Source organism: Meriones unguiculatus, chromosome 2 (genome assembly GCF_030254825.1).
Source record: "Meriones unguiculatus strain TT.TT164.6M chromosome 2, Bangor_MerUng_6.1, whole genome shotgun sequence".
NCBI classification, from domain to species: Eukaryota; Metazoa; Chordata; class Mammalia; order Rodentia; family Muridae; genus Meriones; species Meriones unguiculatus.
This window is the reverse complement of record NC_083350.1, coordinates 125,262,562-125,281,776: the sequence shown is the minus strand read 5'-3', so window position 1 is coordinate 125,281,776 and position 19,215 is coordinate 125,262,562. Positions and strand designations below refer to the sequence as shown.

Below are 19,215 nucleotides of genomic sequence, written 5' to 3'. Positions count from 1 at the left end.
TCTTTGTGATTTTAAAGTTTTCCAAATTCTGCAGTCTTTTTATTCATTAAGAAAGACACACTGAAGGTCTCCTTTCCCATTGCTTGGAAATACATGTCAGCATAACCTGTCAGAACTCTGTCGAAAGGTATTCAATCAGTGCGAGCTAAGTGTCTGAAGTCTGTTGGAGTGGGCTTGAAATTTCCATGATTCTGCATTTGATATTCACCAGGAACATGAGTTCATTCATCTGAGACTTGCAAGGCAAGACAAAGAGGTTTATGTGTTTATTTTACATTTATTCTTCCAAATGTAGCTAGAAACAGTTCTCAAGTTTGATTTTATGATTTAAAGAAAAATTAAGCCAAAAGTAGTTTTAACTTACAAAGAAAAGCCAGGATAATAGAAGCTGAAGGTATGCGTCGGCCGGGTGGGTAATGGAAGCAGCAATGATGAAGTAGAGAGGCGAAGGACTAACAGCAGAACTTCAGAAGCTGTACCAGTTACGAAGTGTCTGCACGCCGTGGTCGCCTTGCGCAGATGTTAAAACAAAAACAAAACAAAACCCTCACCTTCAAATCCCAGGGCGGGCTAAGGGTGGCAAGACCCATAAAGAGGCTAAGGGACTCTGCCCTCCGGAGCCCTAAGCTTGGGGGCTGCCAGCCTCGGCCACCTGTTCGCGTCCTAGCCCTGGGGGTCGTTCCCCCTGCCCGAGACCTATTCTTCCAGCCGAGTCCGCAGACCCCGTTCAGCTATCCGATCTCGCCTGCACGCACTGTCCCGCGGACTCCGCCAGCACGGACCCGGCGGCGGCGTGGGATCCGCGAGGGCCTTCCGCTCCCGCCGCTCGCCGGGGGGCCTGGCCCTGCGTCCGCGCCAGCGCCCCCCGTCCCCCGCCGCTACCCGAGCGCAGCTCGCCGCGGCTCCAGGGCGCCGGAGTTTTGAGATTCCCGCCTTGCAGGCTCCCGGCACCCTCCCCCGCTTCTCTTGGCTCATCCTCTCCTCTTTTAACTTTCTCCCCAGCCACGCTTGGTCGCTGCCACGGCGTTTCGCAGGGGGCCGTCTCCGCCATCTCGCAAAAGGTTGGCTCTGGCGAGGATCCCGCGAGCAGCTCGCGGCGGGCCCGGGTGCTCGCCCACGGGAGCTGCGGGGCGCGGCGCGGCGCGGGGCGGGGCGGGGCGGCGGCGCCCGGGGCGGGGAGGAGCGGCCCTCTCTCCGCGGCGGAGCCGGGCCCGGCAGCCCAGCCGCTCCCAGCGTCGGGGCGGCGGGCGGGCGGGCGGGCGAGCGTCCGCGGCGATGGCAGGAGGGCGGCGCGCGCGGGGAGGCGGGCGCGGGGCGCGGAGCGCGCGGGGGCGGGGGCCGGCTCCGGGAGCCCCGGGGTGCCGGACGCTCTGAGGCGCCCCGCGGGAGCCGGGCCACCGCCGGGGGCGTCGCCGGCCTCGGCCCCTTTGTTCTCGCGCGCGCCCCCCTCGCCGCCCACTCCCCTGCTGTCGCGCGGCCGCGGCGGCGGCGGCGGCGGCGGCGGCTCCTCCCGCCCGCCCGAGGCAGCCGAGCTCCGCGCCGGGGGCGGGAGGGGGCGGGGAGCGCGCCAGCCGTGGAGACTTGGGGGGCGATGGCGAAGCTCAGGGTGGCTTACGAGTACACGGAAGCCGAAGACAAGAGCATCCGGCTCGGCTTGTTCCTCATCATCTCCGGCGTCGTGTCGCTCTTCATCTTCGGCTTCTGCTGGCTCAGTCCCGCGCTGCAGGATCTGCAAGCCACGGCGGCCAACTGCACGGTGCTGTCGGTGCAGCAGCTCGGCGAGGTGTTCGAGTGCACCTTCACCTGTGGCACCGACTGCAGGGGCACCTCGCAGTACCCCTGCGTCCAGGTATACGTGAACAACTCCGAGTCCAACTCCCGGGCGCTGCTGCACAGCGACCAGCACCAGCTCCTGACCAACCCCAAGGTAAGGACGCGGGGGCTCCCTCCTGGCGGTGCAGGTTCGGGGCCAGCGTCCGGGTTAGACCCCGGAGGGAGGCTCGGAGCGTTACTGCCCTTGCTCGCGGGGGATAGGAGGCGGGAGGTGCGTGCTCGCTTCTGCGGAGTCCCAGAGCTCCCCTCCTCAGGGTGTGTTCGCCCGCGGGGCAGCTACCCAGAATCTCTCTGCAAACACTGATCTCTTTTGACGTTAGATTTCTGAGCTCCACAACCCAAGCCCAGGTCCAGCGCCCGCAGGACAGGTTTTGCCTAAACTCGAGGAACAAAGAAAGTTAACTTTTCCCTCGAACGTGGCGGTGGGATAGCGGGAACTCAGCTACTCCAGAATAGGGTCAACAGCAGCCTGAGTTTCCTCTGGCCTCAACAACTCCCAAGGACACGCGTGACCTGCTTTGAGAGGTTGAGGGGGTCTTCGCTCCTGGAAAGTTCTTGCCTTTGAGTTGTGATTAGAGGTTTTTAACTTGAGGTCTAAAGATGGTCTTTGCGGGATAGGGGCGGGGGGCTCAACAGTGACCAGGAATCCAAGGAGAAATTCTGATTACGTCGGTTTTGTTGTTGTTGTTGTTGTTGTTGGTGGTGGTGGTGGTGGTGGTGGTGGTGGTGGTGGTGGTGGTGGGTGGATGGGGGCGTGGGAGAGGTCCTAACCACTCTGGGTTTTTGGGGACAGTCAGGAGCAGTGGGAGAACAGTAAAACTCACCGAAAATAGAAAAGTCCTCGATGAAATATACCAAGCAGCCTTTTCCTGACTTCTTTTGTTGTCGCAAGCATGCAAGCAAAAAAAAAAAAAAAAAAAAAAAGAGGAGGAAAAAAAATAGATAAAACCTGGTTAGGACTTGCAAGAGAACCTCGGGAGAGCAGAGAGGGAGACTCAGAAAACTTCCCAGGGGAGAAAAGCGCTTATAAAAAGCAGTGTCCTCAGTCGGTGAACTAATTGAGCTTTGCGGTGTGCCTGCTTCTGCAGGAGGTTCTTTGATGCGTTTGGTCCTTCCTGCTGCCAACCAAAGGTGTGTATATTTATTTAAGTTACTGACTCTTTTTTTACTTTGTGAGAGCTATGCTTGAAGACAGGAAATCATTCCAGAGAAAATGAGTCCTGTGCACACAGGAACACACTCTTTTAAAGGTGACAAGATACATTAATCCAAAACCTGAATTAATAGTTTAAACAAGCTCACCATCACTGTGCAGAGAAACTTAAGCATAACTCATTAATTTGGAAAGTTAGAGGTAATTACTCTTAAAACTATGATTGACTCCTCATTGGAAAAGTCTCCCGGTAATGCATGAAGATTCATTTGCCTTAAAAATGAAGATAATGCAGGGACAGTAAATATATAAATAAACATTTTTAATACAGGCTAAATGACCAAGCTCTTGAACAACTGTTGGGTCTCAAAGACAGATGTCAGTTGATCTGCTTAGTGCTTGGGAATTTAAAAAGAAGCCTCATAGTTTTAGAAAAACTTTTTTTTAAATCAAGTGGTAATTTTGTGATTTAGAAGATATTCTGTAGTTGGCATTTAGGAGTGGCCATGGTTGGTGAAACACTGCTAATTATTTTTGAGTAGTGGTGTAATCAATAATAAATTATACATATGCATAGACAGACGTGATAGTAGATGGTTAATATCTAAATTTGGCATAGACAAATTAGAATTTGCCACATAAGGTGACTTACAGTTTCCAGGCAGTTTTGCAGGATCTGGCAACAGAAATAAATTGGAATCATTTAGGACATGATTCTTAAATCACTTGGAAGCAATCATGTTTTATGTAATATTAAAGTTCTCTCTGTGTCTCTCTCTTCACTTGCAAGTAATCTCATTTTTTCTCAGTGCCGGTTAAGAACTTGGCAATAGTTACTCTGAAGAAGTATCAAACAAAATTGTAAGGTAGACTATTCACAAAATTGTCAGAACTGGAAAAAAATTACATTTTATGATCCAGAAAGTCATGAATGACCTCTCCATCAATTTATGCAAGGTTTCCTCTGCCAGATATCCATCTCTTTGTTCAAACTATGATGCATTATAGTATTTATAGAACAAACATCACTTTTTTGTCAATTAAGTGTTCGATTTGGAAATGTTTGTAAGCACTTAGTAATGGAAAAATTCAGGGTAACCAAAACATCCTGGTGGGGTCAGGTACATAATAAAATTAGGCTTCTACAGTGTCCTCTCAACTTAACACTCCCCGCTACCCAGTCCTGTTGCATATTGGCTCCACAGAGATGTGTCCTACCTTCCTCTTAATTTTCCAATTTATTCCTTTCGTGTCCCGTCCACTTCTCACATTCTCTCCAAACCCAGCCATCGGAAGAAATTCCCATATAAATAGAGCCAGTACTGTATTCTGGACTTTGCTAAAAGTATCACAGCAGAAGGCGGGGAGGGGATGGAAGTTACAGGTACATGGATTGTTAAGCTCTAGACCTCTGAGGAAAATGCTGGCCTCCCACTAACAACTCCTTTATAGTACCTAAGTCCTGCTCATTAAGTTGTTCTTTTCAGAGGGAAACACTGTGTCTAGTATTCCAGTCAGGTAGGGGCTTGACTGGGGAGATGATCCACTCTGTAGCCTCTTTGTCTTGCTACTGCCCTCAGCTTGCACTGCCTCTCTGAGACTCACAGTTGCAAGCGCTGAATAGTCTGTGGTCCTCGCCTATGGCTGAACTGTGCGATTACTTGGGAACTTTAAAAAACAAATTCTTGTGCTTAGGTCTAGTTTTCAGGCACGTTGATTTGGTCCTGGAAGGGGCGTGAGTCTAGTAGCTTTCAGAATTGTGCAGATGACTCTAATGCACATCCAAGAAATGAAAACCAGCGTCTTGGGAAATGCGCTCTTCTGCTCTGCAAGAAAAGCGCTGGACTTCAGAATGAATTCACGGTGATTGATGTTCATGTTTTCAACATAAAAGATGTAGATGATGCTGACTGTAGAAGGCGGTATTAAAATAGGGACTCAGAGAAACGCTGAAGGGAAGGAAGAGAACCACTTAAACTTAGTGTGGGAAGCTCGTTTAAAATCGATTAGTTTGAATGAAACAGATGTGCACAACTGCAAACAGTTACCTACTTTGGATGGCAAAGAAAAGCTAAATTTAGGAAGTGCCCTGTGGCATGTGGCGTGAGAATGGGAAATCAGAGACAGGCTCCATGTTTAAGTTTTTGTTTGGAAAGGGGTTTTCACCCTCTTTGATAATGAGAAACCTAAAAGCAAACAATAAGTCTGTTTCTAAGAAACCAATACTTTGGAACTGAAAAGAGACAAAGAAAACCTTAGCAGGGGCCGAGAAAGGCTTTTGGCTTGAAGAACGACATCCAAGAAGGCAAAAGAGCACAGGTGAAGGCATTGTGGCTGCCAATCACCTTGGTGAAGGATCTTCAGACCCACACACATGGACCCTGTCCCCACACATGTAAAGGCAGTGTGGCTCCTGGGGAGACTACTGAGCTTTGACATGTATGGATGTGTTTTGTGCTCTAGGGAGAAATCCATCAGACCAGAGCTTCATAATGAAAAGGTAGTGGAGTTGTGCCAGCACCTCTAGTCTTCATTTATCAATGAAGAAGTGGCTTTCTTTGGATTTTTTTCCCTTTGATGATGTTATTAAATAACATATATAAATTATATATAATTATATAGAGAGATAGATGATAGAGAGACAAATGAGATAGATAGATAGATAGATAGATAGATAGATAGATAGATAGATAGATTTAATTGAGCTTCTGATTTCTTAGAATCTGTGGTGGCCAAAGAACAGGTCAAAAGCTGGGCAAGACATGTAAAGATGAGCTTGTTCACTTAACAGTTTGCTGTGCTGTGTGTACTACTTGGTTCCAGAACAAGAACAGAGATCAGAGTTCCTGCACTCAGAAAGCTGGCATCTTGGCACAGGAAACAGGCCTAAGTCAATTTACAGTGGAATTTCGTGTAGTGGTGGATTTTTACAAGTTTTGGCAGGGTGAGAGCATAGGAAGTGACAAGAGAGACATGGACTGCCCTTGTGAAATGCAAGATGCTCACAGCAAGTGGCTCTGATGAAATGGCCATTGCAGAGGTTGGAAGCTGTACAAGCCCCCAGAGACTGAAAGGACAGAGAGAAACACGGCCCTTGGCTCTCTGGAGAAAGACATTTCCACAGATAGTAGGTGCAGAGACCATGGGATGAGCAGCCACTAGGTTTGTTAGAGGAACAGTGGGTCCAGCAGTGTGACTGGGCCACGGAGAGCCAGGCCTTGGGCAGAGGGAGGTGGCAGTGGAGCCATGAAGAGCAAAGGCATTTGGTTTTATTGTAAACATGATAAAAAGTAAAGACACAACACTGAGCAAAGCTCAAATATAATCTGGTTACTTTTAAAGGTCTGAACTGCTCCTCTGGGTGCTGAAAATAATGTATGTGGATGGTTACATGTGTGCTCTTGCATACACATGCTCATTTGTGTAGCCTGAGGAGCAGATAGGCCAGTTTGGACAGAGGGAGCTGGAAGAACAAGAAAGGGCAAAATAGAGTGGAGGACTAGTGTTCTGCCCAGTTCACGAACCCCAAAAGACCAGGAATAAACAGGCTCCGCTGTAAATACATAAGGTTCTTCTTATTGTAAATTACAAGCTGCAGCTTGGCCCCCACCCCCACCCCCCATTGCCGAAGAGGTGGGAGCTGAGTGCCCCGTGCCCAGGTTAGTTGGGTGATTTAAAGATTCTGGTCTATCCCAGCATGCCCAAGGCAGGGGCGATTCCTGCGTGGCAAGCATCTATTGGTCAAAATGCTACATTTTGAATTGATTGGCTATAGGAAGGTCCCCAGACCATAATGACCTGGTGTCCCTCCCTAGGGGGATGGTCCAGTTTCCTAGCAACTGTATCTTAGTGGGTGGGGAAAGAATGCAGTAAGGCAGTCCTTCCCCTCAGGGCATTCCTGGACTTCTCCACCCACCTAGTTCAGGCCTTAATTAATAGCTGATTTTTAATCATTTGGTCTCTCACTAGGCCAGTAGGTACCTGCAGTAAGATTTATTGTTGACATAAAGAAGAAAGGCAAGAGGAATAGAAGGTGGCTCCAAAGATTTTGGCAAACACAGCAGAGCAAATAGGGTACCTTTACAAAAGAGGGAGAGTTTACAAGGGTGGATGTGGCTGAAAACAAGGGTTTGGTCTCACGTGTGCCTAACAGGTACAAAAATGAAGATGAATTTATGAGTTTCTGCCCACAAGATTATGGCATAGCAGAGGACACACAGAACATAGGTAACCATAAAAAAAGTCAAAATGCCAAGTTTGCTCTATAGGGAGGCACAAATACATGATAGGGACATTCAATAAGAAGCTTAGGAACAAAGTTTCATGGAAAAAGAGACATCGGCCGTGAGTCTATGAGAAGAGAGCTTTTATCTTGGTGAGGAGAAGGAGGAATGAAAAGATTAACAAGAGAGAGAGAAATACTACAAGCAAGGCTTTGAACCATGTGAGTGGGGGGTATGCTGGGGCATCTGCAGGTTGATTGCTATGAGGGAAGATAGGAAGGGAAATAGTGCAGTGCCCTTGGCCGTCAGGAAGGGCTGGGTGGTCACTGGGGTGCTATGGGAGGAAGATTACCTCATGGAGATTTGCATCATAAGCCTTAAAAATGTGTGTGTGTCTATGTTAGCCGGAAGTGGGGAGTTAAGATAGGGCATCAGCTGGTGTTAAAACTGAGAGATTAGGGTCAGGAGTGATGGCTCAGCAGTTGAGGGCATTGTCTGCTCTTCCAGAGGACCCTGATTTGATTCCTAGCACCCACATGGCAGCTCACCATCTGTAGCTCCAATTCCAGGTGATTCAGCACCCTCTTCTGGTCTCTCCATGCACCAGACATAAATACAGGCAAGACACTCATAAACGTAATGATAATATAATAATAATTTTAATGGGAGATTATCTTAAAGTCTATATGTAGTCTTAATATAACTGTTAGGGTCTTTCAAAGTGGAACATAGGCAGAGGTCAGAATAATTTATTTTGAGGAAGATACAACCAGCCCTGGCTAGTAGCTTTGAATCCTGCTGTGCCATGAGCTTATGAATGCAGATAATTTCCAAGGAAAGGGAAAAGGCAAGGGAATGGATTCTCCCCTAACTCCAGAAAGAAGCAAAGCTTGGCTGGAATGTAGATGTTACCCTAATAGACCTTCTGACGTCCGGAATTGTTTAAATTATTATTATTTTATGTGTTCAGGTGTTTTTACCGTATGTGTTTTGTGCCCCACGTGCATGCATGGTTTCCATTGAGGCCAGAGGAAGGACTAAGATCCCCTGGAAGGTACAGACAACTGTGAGCTGCAGTGCATGTCCTGGGAACTGAACCCAGGTCCTCTGGAACAGCGATGCTCTTAACTGCTGAACCATCTCTCCACCCTGTAGTGATGGTGAATGTATGTTTGTTTATTGCTTAGTCGCGAAGTTTATGTCTCAGCTCAACACTCACCCAGAAGCCAAGGTGTGTTTTTGAGCAGGCAACTGAGACGGTCAGGTATTCCAGAACACGCGAGCCGTGGTAGTGAGCACTTGTGATTCTAGCGCTGAGGTTGCTGAGGCTGAGGCGGGAGGGTGACAGGTTTGAGGCCAGCCTGAGCAACATAGGAAGGCATTGTCTCATCAAACAAAATAACATACTAATTGTTCTCCTTTTCTTTTGAGACACGGTTTCACCATGTAAGTCTGGCTGGCCTATTATGTAGACCAAGCTGGTTTCAAATCAGAGATCCCCCAGCCTCCACCTCCCAAGTGTTGGAATTCACACTTTAAAGTCAATCTAATTTATGGATCCAAGGTTGGTTTTCATGCTCTATCTCTAATCTCTACTTGTGGATACATTTATGAAAAAATCTCCATTTTTAAGGTTCCCCCAGAATCACTTATTTAAAAAAAAATCAGAAACTGAAATTCTGGAGATTTATGATGTTATCTTTTTATTTGCAATTTGAGGAAAATGTGGGGTTTTTTTTGTTTTTTTTTTTTTTGTTTTTTTTTTTTTATCACAAATACCTCGGAACTGTAACGCTATTGTGAGGTTTTTTGACACATTTTATTTGCTTAAAATGGTTTTTGCTCTCCTTCATGAATGAAGATGTCAAGTTTTATTTCCCCAGGGTTTAAGTTTTTTTAGCCTTTAGCAGAATTGCATAAGCTGCTGAGTTCCTAGATCAACAGCACATTTATATTACAATTAGCATAATTACTCACAGGAAGACACTGACAGAATGGTGTTTCATATTACATATGTCTCTAACCATTTCTCATTCTGCGCTTTAGATGTTCTCTAGGACATAAACCAGTGTGCAAAAATTTGTAATTTGGACTTGTAATAGTCCCCTCTTCTATTCTTTAAAAACAACCTGTGTTATAATTGCAAATCATTACATACGTTATTTTTTTTGGTCAAGAAATGAATTCAAATTAGTTTACATCTTTGCAGGCTCTAGTACATCAGGTGTGTATAAAGTTCTCTGTTTTCACATGAGCTACAAAGAGTGTCTGGATTCATTTCATCAGTGCAGTGGGCCACGTGGATTGTGAAACCTTTACCCAGAGTCCTCTGGGGGAAACAGGAGGCTTTCTAAACTGCTGAGCTGTCTCTCTAGTCCCAAACACGGTCCCCTTTTACTGTGTTTATTTTTTAGTACCTCTTCACAAGCCTCCTCATGTGCAGTCTGTTTCATCTTCCAAACTTCTGTTTCTCAAAGTGTGGTCAACATTCTACCAGCATCAGCACCATCTGTGAACTGGATAGAAATGCTCGTTCTCTGGTCTCAGCCTAGACTCCGTCTAAGTTCCATGATCAAACTTAAGATGTGTATTGTAAAACGATTTATGGGCTGCTGTGTAGCTCAGTGCTTACTCAGCACAGACAAGCCCCATGATTCAAAAAGGAGTGTGAATCTGTAGAACAAAAGTTCTAAATAGGTATTAAACATATTCTTGTCTGTGTGTGTTATATGTAAATGGAGCAATTACCACAGTTAAAAGGCAGGGATTGTTAGTTCAGAAACATCAAAATCAAATATATTCTGGTTTTAGGAGTAACACATTAAAAAAAAAACATGGATGTTGAGAGTAAAAATATAGGAAAATATATACCACACTAATAATAGCAACAAGGTAGGAAATACCAAACATTCATCAACTAATGAATGGATGAATCTGCTGTATTTATACAATGGGAAATTATATGACTATAATAAGAACTGAGTGAACCACAAACATGTGCCAAGTTTAAGAAGCCAACCAAAGTTCTTTGCTATGATTTGCCATGATCTCCTGCTTCAACAGTACTTGACCAGAACCTGGCATTTGACTCAGCACCCTGGCTTACCATTCAAAATCAGCAGCTCTTTGCCACCTCCATGCAGAGGCCTCAGACCACCCCCAGGGCAGCATTTCTCCTAGCCTCTGCCCTCACAGTCCAGCTCCCAAGCCCTGGCAGGCAAACCAGAACTACCAACAGGGCTGGGAGTCTGTCATCGCCCACCAGATCAGCTTAGGGCTCCCTGTATCTGTGTCTTACTACTTGGTCCGTGATGATGTGGCTTTTATTGACAAATGCTTCCTTTCAGCATGTTATGAGGAGGTGGAACTGGTGACGACACAGACCAACGAGGTAGCCAAGTCTTCCTGCAGGGTATCAAGAAACCAGACCGTGACAAACGAGAGAGTGGGCTGAATACAAGGGCGCGTTTGTTAGCCTTGGAACTGCACAACCCAGCCACAGACAGCAGTGTGTGACTTCATTAAGACTCATTCCCCGAGTGAGCAGGTGAAAGCCATCAAAGAATTCAGTGACCACAAAACCAACCTGTGCACAGTGTGAGCCCCCGAAGCTGGCGAGGAATGAGCATCTCTTTGACAAGCTGCTGTGGGAGACAGTAGGGAGGCTAAGCCTCAGGGTGTAGAGTGCCCTCTCTGGTCACCATGGCAACACAGGCGTGTCGGAATTATCTTTAACCTTTTTGTAAGTTGTGCTGAAACATCCACTGAAATTCTTTACTTTGTATCGCTTTTTTTTCAGATAAAGAAATTTTGATGCCTAAAACGAACAACAACAAGAAAGCCAACAGAAAAACAAACAAAAACAACCAATTACTAAACCACTAAAGGCCACATATTAATGTTCTCAATAGTGAACTCCATACTCTCAAGACTGACAGTGAGTTAGTGGACACATGAGACCATTGATTGTGAAAACTAATTGGTGTCTTTTTGGTATAATTTAAAAAAATCTTCTTAAACTGATTGTAGTGATAGCTGCCTCTGAATCTATTAAAAATCATTAAATTGAACACATTGAGTTGGTGAATTGAGTGGTACGTGAATTGCATTTTAATGAAGCCATTACACACACAAGAATTACTATTTTGTTTCAGCATTTTATGTAATTTATAAGGATAGCTTATTCAGTAGATGATTCTAAAACTGACTAAACTAAAATATTATTTTGGAAAAAATATTTTAAAATAGCAACTTTCCAAGTAAAAGTTGCTTGGGGCTGGTGAGACTGCTCAGCACGTAAAAGAACTTGCTGCACGAGCCTATGATCTGAGTTCAATCCTCGCATCCCCCAGTAAAAGGAGAGAACTGACTTCCAGAATTTATCCTCTGACCTTTTCCTATACACATGTAGCAGGCAAACATCCTCACATACATCATAGATACTCATAATAATAATAAATTACATTAGAATGCAAAATTTACTTGGAAGATTTTCTTGTTAAGATTTTCTTGTTAAACTGTTCATTTAATTTAAATTTCAGTTTTAGCATAATGTAATTTTAAAGTTACAGAACTAAATAATGAAATCACAAGTAAAGTATAAATATTTAGATAACTTTTCAGGGTGAGCAAAATCTTTCTAAGCACAACATCAGAGTCAGAAATCATAAAGGAATACACTGTTGTGTTTAACTACATACTAGGAAAAAAAGCACTATAAAATATGTTAAAGTTTAAAGAAAAATGATTAGAGAATATTTGCGCTACGGTAGGGAAATGACTCAAAAGTCAATAAGCTCTTGGCAATAAAAAAACATCTTTTCAACAGAAAAAAAATGTGAACATGTGCATAGACAATTAATGATGATTGCTTGTAACCAGATGTATGAAAATTAGGCATAATCTCGGGACTGCTCAGAGATTCTGATCAGTATGTGAAGATGGAGAAAGTATTGGGAGCTTTGGGCTGAAATGGCCATTAGTGCTCAAAGCTGAACGGACTGTTTTGTTGTACCGTAGAAGATTTAGAGTTCAATGGGAAGCCGGCAGGTGAGGTGGCGTGCGCCTGTGTCCCAGCACTCAGTGAGGCAGAGGCAGGTGGATCTCTCTGAGTTCGAGGCCAGCCTGGTTTACAAAGTAAGTCCAGGAAAGCCAAGGCCACACAGAAACTCTGTCTAGAAAATAAATAAATAAATAAAATTCTAAGGGAGGCAGTGGAGGCCTGGCTTGTAAAGTCTCTTGAGTGAAGTTTGAGAGTCCCTCAAAGACTTGAGTTTTCTAAGGGGTCAGAATTGATAGAGTAGATGTATATTAAAAGATGGTTTATTAGAGTAGCCTGCACACTGTAGTCCAGACAGTCCAGCAATGGGTGTTTCCTTACAGAAAGGCCAAGAAGGCAGCGGTAGTTGTTCATCCACAAGACTGGATGTCTCGGCAGGCCCAATCTGGTGCTGCAGTCTAGGAGAGCTGCTGGTTTTCAGGCCACAGTGGAATCTGGTGGCGTAACGGGAGATTTATGAGGACAAGCAGGCAGAAAGCAAAGCCCTCCTTCTACTATGTCCCTTTATGGACACTTCTATTATGAGGTGTGGCCCACCTTTAGAGTGCACTTTCCCACCTCAGATAATTTAAGACAATCCCTTGCAGTTCTGTACAGCAGCTTTGGCTTTAGTGGATTCCAGACAACCAAGATGAGCCACATCACCATGAGCCTGGAGAGATGGCTCAGTAGTGAGGAGCATTGGCTGCTCTTCCAGAGGCCTTAGGTTTGATCCCCAGCACCTCTTCCGGAACCGTCTGCAATCTCAGTTTCAGGGATTCTGATGCCCTCTTCTGGGGTACCACACACACACATGTGGTATGCAGACATGCTTGCAGGTAAAACATCCATACACATAAATACATATACATATATATATATATACACACACACACACACTTTAACAGAGTCACGTTTATATGGTAAAATGTTATGCATTGAATTCTCTGGAGAAATGGTTTTCAGTAAATTGATGTTTATGATACATTATTTTCAAAAGTGGGTTACAAAACAGTATGCTTCATACTTGTAAAACATTTGGTTTTCTATATTCATGCACACGGTACTAATTTTCTGCCTTTTTAAAACTCCTTCCATTATATGTGGTTTTCATGTTACCTTTTCCACTTAGTTAGCAGTGTACATTATTTTTCGATAAATAATGGGTGTAGCTTCAGCTGGAAAAAAAATGCAAGAGGATATGAGGATATGCAAGTAGCTCATGAAAATTTAATTTTTTTTACCCCGAAAAATATTTTTTAATCCATCAAAATTGGCAATATACTTCATGTGCCCCTCAGAATTTATATATACATATATGCACATACGTGTGTGTGTGTGTGTGTGTGTGTGTGTGTGTGTGTACATTAAGACCAGTTGAGGAAGGTAGGAGTACAAAGAGGCTGTGCCTTGGGAGAAAGAGCTATTTGGCTTTGAAACTTACCCGCTTGAGGGACCTGCTTTAATCATGGAAAGCTCAGTCTTATGCATTAGTAAGTAGTCTGCGATAGACTGGATGACATGGTATCTTAATGGCTCATATTTAAACTTGTAAACCTTTCTGGGACCCCAGGAACAAACCAGTGGTTTCTCAAAAGGAGAATGGTCATTTGCCAAAGAAAGTACGGTTCACGTATACCATCAGGACTCTTATCATGGGGGCTGCATATGCCTGTGGCACTCACCTCTTCTACACTACACTGTTGGAGGTTCAGTGCTACTGAAGCTGGCACGGTTATGGGGTTCTTAGCAAATGGGTCGGAGTAGCAATGCAAAATGTTGACACACTATTTCATCATTCACATAATGAATGATGTGCTTATGTTGTCGAGGGAAAACATAGCAAATTAGCTTTAATTTTGGAGCAATACCCAGAAACAGTTTAAACTGGTAGACCCCAGCTCATAACTGATAATGACAGATCCCTGATCTCTGCCCTCTTGACACGTTGGCACTTTACTCAGGAATCTAGGACAGTTGGTACTTCCTGCTTTCCAGGCCCAGCCAGCAGAGCACCGTGACTGCACAGATGACTCAAGGTTGTGTGGGGTTGAGGAGGTCCAGCTTCCTGTAGACCAGAGCATAACAGAGCTGACTCGGTCCTGAGCCGGGCAGGAAAACCTCCTCCATCTCTGCCGAGAGAGGAGTATTGGCCTGACAAACAGCCATAGCATAGTCAGAGGCAAGGTGATTTGCTCCAGTGTCTGAAACAGTGCATGAAAGTAGAGTCATCACAGATTGACCCTAACAGTCCAGTAGTCTCCACAGTGTGTCTCCTTCCAAAACCAACCAGACAATCAGGTGCTCCAGAATAGCCACTCCCTCCTGCACTAACCCACTGGGGGAGGAACGTCTCCTTAGAGAACCACCCACCACTATGTCCTTTCATCCGCGGATAAGGAGCTCAAAGGCTGAATTAGGGCAGTTGTGGGCTGTGACTCTTCGTCCTGCACATCTATATGTGGGTAGCAGCCACATTTTCAGAACGTAAAGAAGCAAAGGACTCGGGCTTATCGTGACACAAACCCACGTGACACTTCATTTATCCACTCTACCAACTCATTCTGAGTGTAGTCATCGTTAAAGTTCCTGGGGCTGAGGTTAGCACAGAACCTGCATCCAGCTGCTCTGAGCAGCTGCCATTCCCACCCCCCACCCCCCCCACCCCGCCCCGTGCTGGATTCCAGGCAACATCTGCATGTTTCGATGGGGGAAAGTCAGAAGATGGTCAGTCGGCGCTCCTTGAAGTTCTGCCACAGGGTCAAAGATAAGCACCCCTCCCCCATCCAAGAAGTTTTCAGTCTGGGTTTATATGAGGAGGCCTACCTTGCATCACACTAGTTCAAAAGGCCTCATTTTACCAAAACTTTGGAATATATATATATCTGGCCACCTAATTTGCCCTTAGGAAGTCCTCTAATTCATGAGCTATTGTCAGAGATCCTCAAAGATCATATTGATTTGACAGTGTTCACAAAATCTCTGGGTCAGGAAATCAGGCAGAACACAAGAAAATGGTGACCTCTGCTCCACCGTCTCTGGGGTCTCAATGGAGAGACTCAAAGCCTGGATGTTGGAGGCCTCTGAAGTGTCCTTTACTCACCTGCCAGGCTGGTATTGACTGGAGACCTCAGGTCCTCCACACCTGGATCTAGCCGTGTGGTCACTGGCTGTGTTAGCTTGGATTTCCGTGCAGAGCCGTAGTGTGGGATCCTGACAAGGCGTAAGCGGAAACCCTGCCACCTTTGCTGATGTAACCATGAAAGTCACACCTTACCATTTCTGTTGTCATCGCTGCCTCATCCACAGTCTAGAAAGAAGAGACAGACACCCCACCTCCTTCTCCTTTCAGGAGAGGAATGCCAGCTGCACTCTGCAAATGTGTGGAAAAGATGGAATAGAGAGAGAACATGCGTGCTTCCACAAATAGGAGCACAGCATTTTCCTCATGACCACCTATCCTCACACACCAGGGACCGGATCGAGGAGATGCCCTGTGCCCTCAGTGAGGCTGGCTGAGCGTGTGCATGAGCACTACACATTTTGTATTTCTTTTCCCTGTTCAAGATGGTTATAAGAATATTGGCCATCTCCCAGAGGAATTTATTCTAGGGCTTGAGCCCAGGGCCCGTGTGTGCTGAGCTCACACTCTGCCACTGAGCCACACCCCAGGCCTTCCTCAAGGATTTGAATCCATTACCATAAGCATCTGATTGTCCTAGTATGATTGTTATAAAAACTGCTTCTATTGAACAGCATCCAGATTAAAGTCTCTTGTTTTGGTCTGGCTACTATTTAGATTCAGTGTCTATAATTAGCAATTAGGTGTTTTTATTTTCTAATTCTTACGCTAACTGAAAACTATTGTCTCTTGAAGATGGAATGTCATTCTAAGCATTCCAAAATTTTGGTAACTAGCAGTTTGCATGGATCTAAAAGCTAAATGGTTATTATCATTCCAAATCCCTGAGGAGCAGCTATAGTTACAATACCCTCGGCAGGTCAGTGGGTATCTTCCCTGGGGCAGGAGTGAGAACTCTTTGCAGCAGCTCCTTAGTGGATACCAGGAAAGTGTGGGCATTTTCCAGTTCCATCTCCCATGCCCCTCTCCTTCAAGCCCATTAGGTGACTCATTCTTTCTGGAATATCCGTTTGCAGTCTTGGCACATTACATTTCTTCCTGGGATGTCACCTTCCCAACCCATTTTCTGACAAGCAAATTCCCAGTCAACCTTGATGACACAAATCAAAAGTGTTTATTTATTTATTTATTTATTTATTTATTTATTTTAGCTGACATATAATTTTGTTTGCATTTCTTCAATGAGCCTATGTTCAGGTGTGCATGTTCACAGCTTTGGAAACGCTGTGGAGTTTACATATGACTCAGTTTTAATTTATAGTCTATAGATGTTTCTGATTATGAAATGACCAGTAAACTTACAAATCAGAGGTCAGGCAAGATGCTTCCATAGGTTGGACCTTCAAGTCTGACCGCATGAGTTTGATCCCCAGGACCCACATGTTGGAAGGAGAGAACCAACACTATCGGTGGTCCTCTGACCATCAGCTATGTGCCTTGACAATTGCACACCTTTACACACAGATAAACTAAATTTTAAAAGTAATTTTTAAATGTTGCAAAGTGGAGTAGACATGTTTGGTAGTTTGAGTAAGAATGACCCCTGTGGGCTCATGTAGTTGAATGCTTGGTCCCCGAGTGGTGGAACTGTTTGGGAAGGATTAGGAGGTGTGGCCTTGTTGAAAGAGGTATGTTCCCGAGGGTGGGCTTCGAGGTTTCTCTGCCTCTGCTTGTCGAGCAGATAAATGTGGGCTCTAAGCTGCTGTTCCAGCAGTATGCCTACCTGCTGCCCTGCTCTCCACCGAGATGGTCATAGAATAACCCCCGGGAACTGTAAGCAAGCCCCCAATTAAATGCTGTGTTTTGTAAGCTGCCTTTGTCTTGGTGTCTCTTCACAGCAAGAGAAAAGTAATTAAGCAGCATGCAGTTTTAAAAAATAAGGTAATGTGCTAATAACTTGTTTCCTAGCCAGATTTATTTGGAAAAATACTTAATTCTAGTATTGTCTTTCAGGGCTAATCAAGTGAAGTCATGAAGGAAGCTAGAGGAAAAACATTTTTTTCTCTACTTATTTTTCTTATAAAATGTGTCATGTAGAACACAGTCCATGGTATTGGTTAAATAGACTCCATGTTTTATGCAATAATTTTTTAAAATGACTCAGTGAAGGAAGAAAGTGAATTCTTCCCACTCTACCTGTATGATTGAAATGCATTCCTATGACAAAGAACCTACTCCAGCAAGGTTCTGTTAAAGTTCAGGTTCTTTGTGGTAGGCTGAAAACGAATGCTATTATAAACCTTGGTAAACCCTAAAATAGGACAGTGGAAAATAAGAAATAAGCATGCAATCAAGCATTCTGTGTCAAAGGTGATAATTATGTCTTTTTTGTAATAAATTCACTGGGAACTTTTATGTTTTGCTTTTCATAATAGCTCACTCAATCCATCAGCTTTGTCAATGAATGTGAAAAGCAACATCCCCCTCCCCCCACGCCCCAATCCACAGGCGTTAGAGCCTGGTATGTGGTATATGCTTATAATCCCAGCACTAGAAATACAGAAGCCTGGGAACCAGAAGTTCAAGGTCATCCTCAGCTACATAGAGTTTGAGGTCAGCCTAAGCTGCATAAAACTAAAAATAAAGATGGACATTGACCAAATATGAGCTTCATTTCACCCCAGACTTTTGTTTTGCATCTTATAAAAAATTTGCTTTTCAAAGTGCTAGGTTTCATTATGGCCTTTTTACACATATGTGTCAGTCTGTTCTCAGTCAGACACTCTGCACTGCCTTCTCCCTCAAGCGCTTTCCTGGTGCCCCACCCCAGCTAGTCCCATGTTTTGATTTCACATCGTATGTTCTCCATTACTCCCTCTTTTTTCCCCTTATTGATCCTTAAGACCCCTGCCACTCCTTCCATTGTCCCTTTTTCACTTTCATGACCTACAGCACACATGTACGCATGAACTTACACACACACACACACACACACACACACACACACCTCTAGAGCCCACATAAAAGAAAAGAAGTATGCTATTCGTTTTTCTCAGTCTGGCTTCATACACTCAACATAGTGATCTTCAGTTCCAACCATTTTTCTTCATATAGATGAATAAAACTTTATTATTTATATGTACCACAGTCATCCATCTTCTGATGAATATGTGAGCTTGCCTTCTGTCATGGATACCATGAATAGTGCAACAATAAACTAGTATCTGTGAGTTGTGTTAACTCAGGTATGTACTCGGGAACTGTATAGCTGCATCACATAGTGGTTCTATTCGGAGTGGATATCAATTTTTCCATTCATTTATTATTATTATGTGAGGATGGGCATGTCCCAGTGACTGTGTGGAGGTCAGAGAATAAGTTTGTGACATCACTTCTTTCCACCTTTACATGGGTTCTGGGGGTCAGACATAGCTCACTTGTACAATAAGTACTTTCACCACTGAGCCATCACACTGACCCTACTTGGTCCATTTTGAGAAACCATCACGCTAACGTGCCTAGTGGCTGCAGCACTTCACGTTCTTGTCAGCACTGAGGAAGCACGGTTGGAGCTCTCTTACTTCCCTCACACCTTTGCCAGCACCTTTTTGTTTCCTTTTCCCTTCAAAGAAAAATTATTTATTTTATTTTATGCGTATATATGCTCTATCTGCATATACACCTGCATGCCAGAGGAGGGCATCAGATCTCATTATAGATGTTTGTGAGTCACCATGTGGTGTCTGGGAATTGAACTCAGGACCTCTGGAAGCATCGTCAATGTCAATGCTCTTAACCTCTGAGCTCCCTCTCTTTGTTTTCTTGATGATAGGTATTCCGACTGGGGTGATATGGAATCTCAATGCAATTTTAAATATTTATTGAT

The 19,215-nt window shown here is 44.6% G+C and overlaps 1 protein-coding gene across 1 annotated transcript in view; it reads left to right on the top strand.

Moving 5' to 3' along the window:
- Positions 1-1,220: 1,220 nt before the first annotated feature.
- Positions 1,221-19,215, top strand: part of Kcnmb4 (potassium calcium-activated channel subfamily M regulatory beta subunit 4) — a 53,444-nt gene continuing 35,449 nt past the window's right edge. The window contains exon 1 of the mRNA XM_021656157.2: positions 1,221-1,927. Within this exon, the coding sequence (XP_021511832.1) occupies positions 1,592-1,927 (336 nt within the window). The 5' untranslated portion in view covers positions 1,221-1,591. The remainder of the gene's footprint in view (positions 1,928-19,215) is intronic.